Source organism: Buceros rhinoceros, unplaced genomic scaffold, assembly GCF_000710305.1.
Source record: "Buceros rhinoceros silvestris isolate BGI_N320 unplaced genomic scaffold, ASM71030v1 scaffold25159, whole genome shotgun sequence".
In the NCBI taxonomy this organism is placed as follows: Eukaryota; Metazoa; Chordata; class Aves; order Bucerotiformes; family Bucerotidae; genus Buceros; species Buceros rhinoceros.
The window spans coordinates 61,637-74,749 of NW_010434156.1; the positions used below are offsets into that span (position 1 = coordinate 61,637).

A 13,113-nucleotide genomic window follows, 5' to 3' on the forward strand; every position below is an offset into this window, starting at 1 on the left:
GAGTGTCGAAAATCACAAAGATCTGCATTGTGCTGTTATCTTTCTGCAAGTCTTTTACCAGCTGCAGAGCAACTTGCTGCCTGAGGCATGAGATAGAATGGAGATACACACAAATTCCTCACTAGGCTGAATAACCGTCATGAAGTCAGGAGACCAGTTCGCTTTTCAGTATGTCCAGTTTTGAGAGCTGAATTAGAGTCTCCTTCTGAGTAGAAAAAACCTCATTTCTGTAAATTTTTCTTCTTATTTTGAAAGAAAAAAATAAATCATCTCTGAAATTCCTTTGAGATACATGCAATTCATCTCACGATTATTATAAACGGCTGCTTTGCCTCTTTGTCAGGCTAAGTCCATTATAATTATCTTGAGAACAGCAGCTCTTTTATTATCATTTTCATGACTGGCTCACAAATGAATACACACATAACACTTGCATACCAAAGCCTTTGGCAGGGGTCATATATTTTTAATTATTACAAGGAAATCATTGAGTCAGTGGTTATGCTTTTAAAAAATATTAGAAGCCAACAATACTCTTCTCCAGTTGCAAGTTAATCCTCACTGTTGCTGATGTGTTAGTAGCTCATCTAGCAGAAATCATGATGCTGAGTGAGAAATCTATAGTTAGAAAATCTTCTGATCCGTAAAGATTTGCACACAATGAATTGTATGCAATATACATGCCCAAAGTAGTGCAGATTTTCCGATATACCTGTTATACTCACTGCAGGCTGAAGCTTCTTGCAAGCACAACCTCAGAATTTGCCAAGCAGTTGAATTTCTGCAAGTGTTTTATTTGCTAGTATTGTGCAGAAGCATAGAAACCTTGGGCAGAAGTTTGTCCAGGAAAGCACTTCGTCAGGTTGTTAGTAGGAAGAAGTTGCTTCTGCCTCTGATTTCGGTGATGGAGGTGTTTAATCTTATCCATTTGGCACACGTGAGCCACAATTACAAGAGCATTTCTGATGCTAAACTGGCTGTGGCAAGGGATTAGAGAGGAAAAAGACAGGAAAGAAAGAAAAGCCAAAGTGAAGCAAAACCTGCCACACATGCTGCAGCTGATTGCTGGCAAGTGCTGTAAAATCCATCCAGCCTTACTCATCTCCTTCGCTCCGAGCAGGAACTGAGACATCCCATGAAAGGGACTTCATGTATCATCTCCAAGAAATGAGCCCAGAGGAGCACGTAAACTCCAGTGCCTTACGAGGCATTGCAGTCATGGCCCCATTTCTATTTAAATTTACAGAGGAGATTAATCACTTTCATTAGCCAGACTGTAATCCTTTACATTTTCTTGCAATAAAAAGGCAACAAAGAAAACCATGGGTTGGGGCTCACAAGGTGTTTAGTGCCCCCAGGAGGGGAGAGAACTCCTCTCCTCTCCTTCATCTCCAGCTGGTTTTGCAGTCATCATGCATTGAAAAATGTAAGTGAACAAAAGAGCTGAATATTTGTGCAGATTGGGCCAGATCAGAAGTACATCAAGAGTTTGCTGCTTAACCTGCTTTCATCCCTTGTGGAAGCTTGTTTTTGAGAGCTGGCAGCAGTGGGGAGTTGCCAGGAGCAGGGGTGAGGTGCTGCAGGGGATCTCTCACGGGCCCCCCAGAGAAGCCAGGGCCACCCTGGGGCACTGTGCTGACAACTGCACCACAGGAACCTCCTCCAAGCTGTGTTGTATGCACTGTGCTAGCGGTCCATCAAGTCCCAGTGCTGCTGCATCTCTTCCGCTTTCCTCCTCTTCCTTCTCTGTTAATGACTTTCCGCTAGGACAGAAAGCACTTGCACAAGTCACGAGACACTGTGGGATCTAGATGTTTGTGAAGTCTGAGATCTGTCTTTCACTGGGTAGCTGTTGGGGTTGCAGGGGTTGGATCACATTGAAATGCCTGAGGGTCGCAGCGCTGAGAGGTGCAGTGGGATGCAATCCTGGGATGCAATTTTCCCCTGGCTTTGATGCTTATAGGAGGAGCTCACTCTCTCTGACCCTCCCAACTTTGGAGCCCAGTGGACTCTCCTGGGTGGAGAGGTTTCCAGATGCAGGTGAGAGATGTGCAGTCCCCCCTGCTCATGGTCCCTTCCCATCTGGGGACTGTGGCACAAGCAGCTCTCCATAGCGATGGACAGTAAAATGTTCTCCCTACATCTACATGTTGAGCTCAGGAGCCATCAGTGAGTAGCCAAATTAAATTCTTGCTTATGTTTTAAGTTAGGGCAGAAGTCATTAGGCCAATGCCCAAAAAGCAGCTGGTTTTGTCTCTTGAGGCAAAGAGGTTTGTTTCTGGGGACAAAGCCACCCTTGGTAAACAGTGACCAAGGATCAGGATGACTCCAGAGAAGAATGAATAGATTTGGTTTTCTTGTTATCAGAAAACAACAACAAAACAGCCAGAAACCAGTAGCTTGGATCTGAGAGTCTGAATTAAATCGTTACACAGCTTAAAAGACTAAAAATACGTGTGTGTGTGTGTGTGCGCGCACGTGCGCGTTGTAGGTGTGTTTATGTACGTGTGTGTATCTATCTCTGTGTGTGGAGAGGGGAACCAACAGAACTCATACTCTTTGACTAACGGTTTACTCAAATATTCTTTATTATACTTTGATAAGTGTTATAATTCTGTGAGAATTAAAAGCAATCAGAAATCTACTTTGCACAAGCCAACCTATGTGTTTTTTTTCCCCTCTGGAAAATGCAAGCAAAATGGCAAGGACTTTTGGCAATAGAATGTCCAGAAAAATATGCCAGATTCCTTGCAAATGGCATTATTAAAAATAGTCACAATGCTGCTGAAAACTGTTATTAAATGGAGTAGAAACTATTGTGTTAATATATTCACAGTATATAATTTATTCTCTGAGTGTATTTAAAAGGAAAGGCTATTTTCTTTGAATTTTTCCTATGCCGATATTGTAAACTATATGACAGATGGGTCAAGTCCTGATTGCAGTATTCTAACATTTGGAATAGCAAGTAACATATTTGATAGAGCTGGCAAGTTTTTATATATGATTCAACCCAGAATATAAAAGCCACTAGAATTCCAAGTTGAAAATAATTAAATGAGCTGGAAACGATCAGGAACCACACATTTTTAAGTGACAGATTTTTTTACATGTTTAAATTGCACAAGAATATTTTATAGCTCCCTTTAACCAACAGTGACGTTTAATTCTGAAATGTGTAATTGATAATTGCAAAGCAATTAATTCCTGTGGCTCATTATTCTATTGCTAAATGTACCTAAGTATTGGGTCGCTGACTTAAAGTCATGGTTTTTAGTTCACCTTTTCTGAATTCCAGAGTTTTAACTGAATTAACCTATTTCAATTTCCTCACGTGGCTGCATGAAGTGCAGTTTCATACTTGCACTGAATTTTTAGCTTTCTGATTGCACAGTACCATAGAATGTTCGAATCTGCTGACTTCTAGAATATGTGTTGTCAAATGGTGTCATTACCGTGTAATCCTTCAAGTACTGATAAGCAAAAACCCAGCAGCTTACTCCATTTGTATTTGTTCATTTCTGCTTATGTTCCTTTCGAAGTTTCCATCTTTTTGTCACTGTTGATGAAGTCATTTGTCTCTTTACTTTTGGCGTCTCTCTCTCTGTCATGCACAAGCAGCCCGTCCGTCCAAGCCTAAGCCACCGGCTGGGCCACCATCATCTCCTCAAACGCAGACTAACGTGATAAATCATATGCTCAAAGGCATGGCCAAACAGCCGCCAAGTACTGTAGTAGTCTTCCTTCCTTTTATTCAGTGGTTTTCTAGACTAGCAGTTGCTTGTGTAGCAGTAGAAAGCTAGTTCTCATGTGCAGCTTTATACAAAATACCTAGCGCGATGTGGTAGGTTTTAGAGATTTAGAGGTAGCATTTATTTCAAAATGTCCACATTTTTTTGTCTAGCAATGTCTGACATATGCAACATTTTCAAATATCAACGTCAGCACAAAATAACATTGTTGTTGCATAACATTTTGCATGAAAACTATAAATATGTATGAGCTTTACATGATGTTGGATGAAATGTTTGATAAGTATATCGTATACGTTTCATGTAACTGTCAGTGCTCCAGCTATCTTAGCAGAATATTCTGATGTATAGTAACTTAACCAGGGAAATATTTAAAATAAGAAGAAAAAAAATTAAGATTGACATCTGCTGGCTGCCAAAGTTGTATAAGCATCAATATTTTCTTTAAAGACAGCATCTCTGAGCAGTTGTTCTTATTAACACTTTTGTCTTTTAGTTGTATTTGAGAGCAGATCAGTGTTGCAAATGAGAATGAGCCTGATGCTGCTCTGATCAATGGAGACGCTTCCCCTTGGCTTCAGAGGTGCAGAAACAACCAGAGCTTACTAAGGGACGTATCTTTGGACTCCTTGTGCAAAAGGAAGAGGTTTCCACTCCTTGTCGCCAGTGAGGTGCTGGACTGAATAGGAGAAGGAATGAGGTGTTAACCAGCAGTTCTCCAATTTCAGTATTTGCCCAGTAAATTGTATTAAGGGTGACCTAGATTTTTGTTCGTTTGTTTGTTTCTTGTGATGAAAGAAACAAAAGGAAAACTGGAGAAGAAATCCCCAAGGCCCCTATCTGTGGCATAAATCGGCAAAAATGCAGGGTTTGTTTGCATGGTGCTTTACCATGTTCCGTGTCTCAGCCAAGCAGAGCACTTGCAGTGCCAGACTTTCAGCTGACCAGGTGGCTGAGCTCCTCTGAAAACCAGCCCGTGTACACCTCATGTACCACCAAATGTGAGCGTTCTGAAAGTTATGGCCTTCCTTTTCACGGGGAATTTGTAAACAGCTCTTTGTAAATGGCTATTCAGGGAAAACTAGGAGCAGGCAAGATTTTGAGGGGGAGAATTAAGTCCTCAAGGCTCACCAAGCCTTAGGCAAGGCAGAGATTTATCCCCAGATGACCCAGCAGAGCAAAGCAGTGCCATCTGAGTCTGTCCCTTCAATAAAGAAGGGACACTGGAAAAAAACACTAGCCCCTGCCAAAGGCCGGAGCGAGATGCCCAGGCAGCACCTCATGTGTCAGCACGACCCCAAGCTGCTGGCTTAGCCGGGCTCCTCTGGAAAGCCCAGGGTGGTTGCTACTAATGGTGCTTCAGTGCACGCGCACTGCTAGCGTGTTGCTGTGTTGAGGACATACAGGCTGTTGTACACTGCTAGTTCAGATTGATTTGGCTTTTTGGGTTTTGGTACTTCTCCCATTCACGAATTCTTCAGCTTTGGTGTCATGGAAAGACCAAAATATGTACTGGTGCAGAGGTATGAATTGGCTGCAGTAGCTACTGAAGCACCATGCTGTTCTTCACCCTAGCTGCACTCAAGAGCCAGGATTAGCACCCGGTTGTTAACTGGAGGGACATGTCGGTAGTTAATGTAGTGGCATGCTGCAGTGTAGGTGGATCCCCGGGGAGCAGGTCTCCTGCGCTGCTTCTCCTCAGGGCAACCATCACAGGGAGGTTTTGCAGATCTCAGGGAAGTGAGCCCTGGTGTCAGCTCACAGAAACCTCCTTGGCTGTGCTCAGCCCGCTCTGCGGAAGCTGTCATTCAATGAAAATGTGATTATTTTCTTTTTCTCTGTATTATTTCTAGTGAAATACTCTAAATGTTCCAGATTGTTAGCACCTCAGATGTTTAATATGTTATTAATAATATAAATTACCTAGAATATACTGCGATTATTTTTCAAAGTCTTCAGAAAATGCTGCAAGCTAAACACCAAGCTCCAGGATTTAAACTCTTTGGTTTGTTTGCGGGGTTTTTGCTGTAAAGTTGCATCTATTTTCCCATATAAATCTTACCTACGAACGTCTAGTGGGATTTACCACTTTCCACTCCCCCCAGCATGCGTAACTCCTTGACCTTTGTGGAGTTAAATCCTGGAGCAAGGCAGACCTGCAATTTTTGCTTTCAGTAGCAGGTGACATTTAAATTGCTCGAGTCTGACAATTTATTAGAAGTACAGACAGATTTGTTTGAATTGATCTTCTTAAAAGAATTTTAAAATAATACAGGCGTGATTTCTATAACGGCATCATCTACATTGAAGGATATATATTATTCATATATTAGTGGCCAGATGCTGTCTTTAGGGAATGTGATGTTCTTATTTGAGCTGATGAAGTGCCACCATCTCACCATAAAGCAGAACAACTCTGATAGTGGTGTGAAATTTGGAGCTGGAGCACTGTATTTTCATAGTATAATAATGAATGTGGCTTTCTGGTTTGCTCAGTACTAATTATATAAGCATTTAACATATGCATGAAAAGATCTTTAAAGCTGTAGAATATTATGGGATTTTTTTTAAAAACCTCTAAAATAACTTACTGTACGTCTAGCTTTTCTTTCTGCCTTCCTTTTAACTCGAGTTCTTGTACTACAGAAAATGTAGGCCGGTTAGTCACACCAGCTAAAAAGTTAGAAGATACAATACGTCTGGCAGAATTGGTAATTGAAGTCCTACAGCAAAACGAAGAACACCATGCGGAGGTGAGCAGCGGTGCCCCGCGAGGTCGTGTCCCCCAGGTCTTCGGCAGGCTCCGGGGGCTTGCTAGGAGCTTTGTATACTTGTGTGATGACTTCCTGACTGGTTCTGGGTTATCTTCTTCAAAAGCCAAAAGAATTCTTAAATAATGGTGCTCGAGTGTGATGAAGGCAAAGCACAGTCCAGGAAGATGGTGTTTTGCAGAGGGGAGGGAGGGCTAAAGAGGAATTAAATGCTGCTCTCCTCTACGTCAGCCTGCAGCTTTTCATACAGCGCCAGCAGGAGCCGAATCTGGCCAAATATATTCACCGCCAACTACATACAAGAGCAAGCCTGTCCACTTGTCAGAAAGGTTGTATTTCCAAATAATGTCCTGTGTTTGTGCCTCCAGACAGCATTAACGGGGTCCCTGCAGCACCTTACTGCTCCTGCTGTCCAGAGCTGGACCAAGGAAAACCACCACAAAACAAAACAGTTCCCTTTTTGTCCCTTTCTGAGCGTTCAGGTTGTTTCCAGGGGTTTCCCTGGCCCCCTGTGGTACATGCTTAACTCACCTGGTTTCCTGTTGGCCTCTTCCGCCCTGGCTTATTGAGAATACCTCAGTTCCTAGGCACGGAGGGTAGGATGAATTATGCTCTGGTACTCATTACTTTGGTTATCTAAAGCCTAATACAACTACTCTGAACTCTTCAAAGCACTTTAACAAAAAAAGAAATTCATGTTTTAAAACCACTGAAACCATGTCATAGTCAAATATAGACCAGAAAACCATGAGGCTTGATCCTGGAAACACTTGACCCCACAGGCAGCTGACATTGCTGGCTGTAGTGCCGCTCACAGCACGTCGGGATATTTCTGCCTGAGCAAGTGATGTTGCATACCCGTGTAAGTATTTGCAGGATTGAGCCCTCTGAAGGCTATAAATCTGGTGCTCTTGAATACATATTGAAAAGTTCATCGTTTTGAAATTCAGAGTGAACAGTTATTGATTATGACTGTTGGTAATGTAACACTCGTTCACGATTTACTCTTTTCCTTCCCGTTGATAGAGATATATATATATAATCACTATATTTTGCGTAAGAGCATTTGATAAATAATTTCACAATCACCTAAAAATCATTCCAGTGTATATTAAATTTGCAATATAATTTAACTTTTTGATAATACACAACAATCCACAACACCCAACTAATGCCTGATTGCATATTTAAATTTCCTCCCTGTTTTTCTACTGTTCATTCAATCTTGGATGATCCTGGCAGGGGAAAGAGGTATGTGACTAAACCGAATGAAACGAGTCACTCCTGTCATATTTCGTGCATGCCCTCTCAGTGCCATGTTTCCTACTGGGATTTTACCCGGGTTGCCCTCGCTTCCGTAACTTTGACCGAGGAATGTAACAGCAACTTCAAGTCGGCTGCTTGTGGAGCTGGTAGCCTGACACAGGAGGGTAAATGTGGCATTAGTAGTCTGGTCCATGCATGTAGCAATGGGTATATTTTACGAGCGCTGCAGTTACATCCCAACACAACCCTACCTGCCTGGACTCTCTCCTCAGCCTGTTGTTACCTCTGTCGTTTTGCATTCACCCAACCTCTATACACTGTGGTGGAGATGGACTAAGTACCACTCGAGTGCCTAGAATGGTAGTGGTCTTCCTCTGGTTTTGTCTGTATGTGCCTTGTACTGGATATACAGTATTTATATGTAGAGAGAGAATATACGGGGCGAAGAGTGAAATAAATGTCATTTTTACAAAAGCGAAGGGGTGCTTGAGAGCACTGTACCTGCGCACAACCTCCATAACCTGTCCGAGGATAACGAGTGTTCTGTTCCTGTCATCACCAGCACAGGCTGGAGGTACAACCAGCTGGGAAGGGGCTGTCCTTAAAATGCAGATTATTTTGGAAATAGTAGACTTGCGAAGGAAGCAGTAGCAGGGCTGATGACACTCAGCCAGCCACGCAGCCGAGATCCTCTCCGAGAGGAAGACTCAAAACCATTCTCCAGCATCTTTTGTGTCACAAGGTTTTGATTAGAGACAGAAGGTTAATGCCAACATGGATAGGAGGCATCCCAGTCCCTTGTTCCGAACGGTGACCTGGAAGGGTGAAACGCATCTCTCTCCAGAAGCCCAGCACACTGCCGGTACGTCACTGAATGCCTGTCCTGAGGGTGGCTGTGGCATTTCAGCAGCATACAGGCAGTTGGCCAGCTCTCTGCACACTTTGAATTGCACCCAAAGGAAGAGAGAGAAAAGGCTGGGTGGTTTATCACTGATTTTTGTCATGCTTTGTAGTCACATTGTGCTCTTACTATGCAAAGAGAATTGCTGAGGTGTTGCACTTTTTTTCTTTGAATTGTTCTACATGAGAGTTTTTATGACATATTGCCCATTCACCTGGAGAAAGTTTGACCTGCAAGGTGTGACTCTGGTCTACTTTGGATGTTCAGCAGAAAAGTAAAATTGCACCATTTACTGAAGAAATGTGTTAATTTACTGAAAACCACCAGGTTTTGCAATTAAAACATGCCCCTTTTTTCCCCACATGGACTTCCAGGCGGAATCACTGATGAGAAGCCAAAAAAATAATACTCAGAGCATGGAAAATATTGAAAAAACACTACAACAGAAATACCATGTCTAGTCAGTTGGGTTTGTCTTCCCATAATAGAGAAGCAAACCAGTGCAGGCTGAAATGCAGCAGAAACCATGTGCCTACCTCTGTAATCTGCGAGAGCAGGAGGTCTCTCTCGTTGCACCACCTCTCCCATCAGGTGCCTCCTTGCTCCCTTTCCATTCCTCTGGATTACTGATGAGAAATGCCGGAGCCGATGGCATTCACCTATTTTTAAACTTGTGTTTTCTCTCTCTATGTATACGTATGTGTATATGTATATATGTATTTTAACTCCTTGAGGTCATACATATATACATGTGTATCCATGTGTAAAATATACAATACTAGGTGTGTTTGGCTAGAAAGCACACTTTTTTTCCCCTTTACGTTGCGTTTTGAGCAAATCAGGTAAGTAGATGGTAAATAAATGAAATGCTACCATCTTGAAGGATGGTATTTTCAAAATAGGATGTTACTGCTTCCACCGCGGGGAGGTCCTGCTCACCGAAGCCAGGGAGGAGGAGGTTGATGATTCTGGCATAAGTTAGAGCTAAAATTTTACTTTTCCAGTGAAAGGGAACTTGTGACTAGTTTGGGCAGATTTTTTTTCCCCCCACAATTAATCACATGCTTTTCTTCGTAATTTCTCTTAAAACTAGGGGAGGTTTGCTTTTTTTCATGGAAGCAGGTTTTTATTATAGGACTCCAAAGCGTTTTCTGTTGGGATTTATTGCAGAAGATATTATTTGGCCTTCCCTCTTTTCCCTCCCACCAAAATGCCGGATGCTGTTGGTCCTTTGAAGCAATGGCTCTTTGCCCACAGACCTGTGGGCAGGATCTGATGAGGAGACAGCATGGCAGGCTCTTGGCAGGCAGAGGCACAGCCAGAGAAACCCCATCAGTGCAAGGACAGCCCTGGCATCCTCCTTGAAAACCACAGACAAGCACTACTAAATATTAAGGGGACCCTCTGCAGCCCCATGGATCAGCATCAGCTCGTTTCCCACCTGCACTTTGGGAAGAAGGTTTGAGTAGGCATCAGGAGCGCACCTGGGTCTTGATATTTTCAGTTCCTGTGTGGTTTTGCAGGGTTTTGATGCCTCCCAGTGTGGCACTCCCAGGCATCTGGCCGTGTGCTTGGTTGGACGCCAGCACCGAACTTGGGAAGAAGCGCTGAAGAGCGCTGCCATGTGTGCTCAGCCCTCTGGGTGCCCTCACCTTGCTTTCAGCTTTTCCAAAGTAATGACTCTGCAAGTGCCCAAGGTCACCATCACCGCTGCCCCTGAGCTTTCTGAGCACTCCAGGGCAGGTCTTGCTACAGCAGTGCCCGACAGCTTCCCCCAGGCGCATGGGGCTGGAGGCAGTTTGCAGACAAAGGAAGCCCGATGTAGCTGCCTTGTCCCCATGCCGTGACCACAAGGACACTGTAAGCTGATGATGTTGCTGCTCCAGGCAGAGCGTTTGCCCAGCCTGCCTCTGGGTGCACTGAAGCCGTGCCTTCATGGCACAGCCCACCTCATCCACATCTTCCCCCCCGTGACAGGACAGGGCCAATATTAAGACTAGCACGGGGGTTATTTGGTTATTTTGGTTATTTTACATCTTGGATGTGCTCTGGGCACGTAACACCAGCGCCACATCCAACCTGTCTGTGTCTTCACACCACTTTTATACCAACTCCTGGAATAATAGCAGGGCAATGTCAGTCTGCTTTATATTTGTGGGGAAATAGTCCCAAAGACCCGCTGCCAATATCACTGGCAGAACAGGAAGGAGCGAAGGGGTCCATGGCAGTAACCTGGTTTTGGGGCACTGCTTCCTCTCCACAGCCAAGTGAACCAGCAGCTGGAGCTGTGCTCTGCACATCGGTGCAGTTCGTCAGCAAATCAAAACTGAACTCAGAAAATGAAAGTCCGTTCTGCCTGTTCATGTCTGCTAAACCCTGCAAAAGATACCCCTCCCTGACTGGCAATTCATCTTCGAACTGATTCATCTATTCCCGGCCTTTTCTGTTTTCTCCAGTCTTGTGCCTATGCTAGAGGTTTATTTTTCTTGCAAAGTGCTGGAAAGCTTCTTCGATCCTTTGAGTCCCTGAGTAATTCCTTGTCACTTCCAAATGACAGCACATGGTCCTAATGAGAGCACTTTTCACATTGCATGTTCCCAGCCAGAAGTGATTACTAAACACGCATGCATGCGTCCGTAGCATTCACATCTGAGCCATGTACGATGTGAATGTCACGACAGAGAGCCCGTACAGTGGATTTTAAGGACCCATGTGCATGAGAATGAATTCCGTCACTGGTATTTATTAGTTTTCAAGTTTAGATATATTTTTTTCTGCCTCTGCGAAAATACAGGCTTGCCGTAGATATTTTTTTTTATCTTGGCATGTTGGTAATAGAGCTTTGTAATCGGTTTCCTGATCAGTAGCACTGTGAGGGTGGTAGAGTGTTTCTGTAGCTGTGTAGAGCTAACCATGTAAAACGAACAGTGCTGTTAGTATCTTTTACTGGTGATGTTTGAAATATCTCTAAAAGAGTGTGTGAGTGGTGTCAATTTTAATGTCTTAGGGGTCTAGTTTTTCGAGACAAATAGAAAGGGTGAATCCAAATAAAATTTAAACTGTTGGAAAGTACAGCAGAAAAACCCACAAGCACAGTGAAGAAACTCCCAAATTTCTATACTTTAGATTGAGAATTAGTTGATTTTTTTCCTGATACTCAGTATACTTAAAGATGAATGAAGTCATTTATTGTAAATTGAACAGACGAAACCTTCTCCTCTGCGTAACAGCTGCATGCCTTTACGGTGGAGCTCTGAACAGATCCTCTGCAGGAAAGCTTTGTATTAAAGTAGCAGTGCCTAATTCCTGTGATTAGCGCTGTCTGTGCAGGCCAGCACTTGAAAGCACTGTTCTCTTTACAATAAAGGGAGTTGCCATGGGATGCACTTTTTTTTGGAGATACGTGGCCTAACATCTTTCCCTGTTCTTTATGAGAACTAACATACTTCTTTATTATCTTTTTCTACCAACTCTGAAGGCCTTTGCTTGGTGGTCAGACTTAATGGTTGAGCACGCGGAGACCTTCCTGTCACTGTTCGCAGTGGATATGGATGCTGCGTTAGAGGTGCAACCCCCAGACACCTGGGACAGCTTTCCGCTCTTTCAGCTTCTAAACGATTCCCTCCGTAGTGACTGTATGTATTGTATTTTGATCATTTCTTTTTCAGTGGGCAGCTGGGGTTACTGCTAATGCTTCCAGCCTCTCCATACTGCACTGAGGATGGAGGACTGAGATGGGTAGAGATTTACGGTACATACTCTTTTAGCATCAGCTCGGTTTTGTGCCATTTCCACTAGAAAAAAGCACACAGACACTCCTTAAATCAAATGCCTCAGTAGAAGGTGAGAAGTTGAACTTTTATTTTGCTTCATCTTCTCAAGTCTCCTGGTAATGGCTGCCTAGCAAGGAGAGAATTAGATACTCCCTGTCATTACATGTGCATATTGTTTTATATGTGTGTACTGCATTTATTTAACAAGGAGTAAAACAGTCCCTGCTTTAAAAGACTGGAAGCAGGAGTAGTTCAGCAGAATAGTGCTTTGTGAAATAAGGCTTTTCGCCAAAGCACGCGGGCCTGTGCCTTCAAAACCCCTGAGGATCTGGCACTCCCCCAGTTGGTCCGACTGCTCCCCGGGGAGCTGGTGGCAGAATTGGCATCACCTTCAGTGAGGTCCCGGACCATGGCCCCAGTTAGCTTTCTACAAGCACATAAAACAGCCAGGCACTCGTCCTCAGAAAGCAATTTTCAGTGTCGTGGTAGTGAGTAATCAAAGAAGAAATGTTTCTCCTTCCTGAAGAAACCATAATGTTTTCCGTGCTGTATTTCTTACATTTTATTTGCAGGAAGTAATAATGTATTTGTAAGTTTGATATTAATGGAAAAGAAGATTCATTGTCTGTTTATCTGTTTGGAGTAAGAAG

General features: G+C 43.4%; 1 protein-coding gene across 1 annotated transcript in view; it reads left to right on the forward strand.

The window, feature by feature from the left end:
• Window positions 1-13,113, forward strand: part of CADPS (Ca++-dependent secretion activator) — a gene marked incomplete at its 5' end in the record, with an annotated part of 116,329 nt that overhangs the window by 52,001 nt on the left and 51,215 nt on the right. The window contains 3 exons of the mRNA XM_010144327.1: window positions 6,399-6,505; window positions 7,766-7,774; window positions 12,169-12,325. Of these exons, the coding sequence (XP_010142629.1) occupies window positions 6,399-6,505; window positions 7,766-7,774; window positions 12,169-12,325 (273 nt within the window). The remainder of the gene's footprint in view (window positions 1-6,398; window positions 6,506-7,765; window positions 7,775-12,168; window positions 12,326-13,113) is intronic.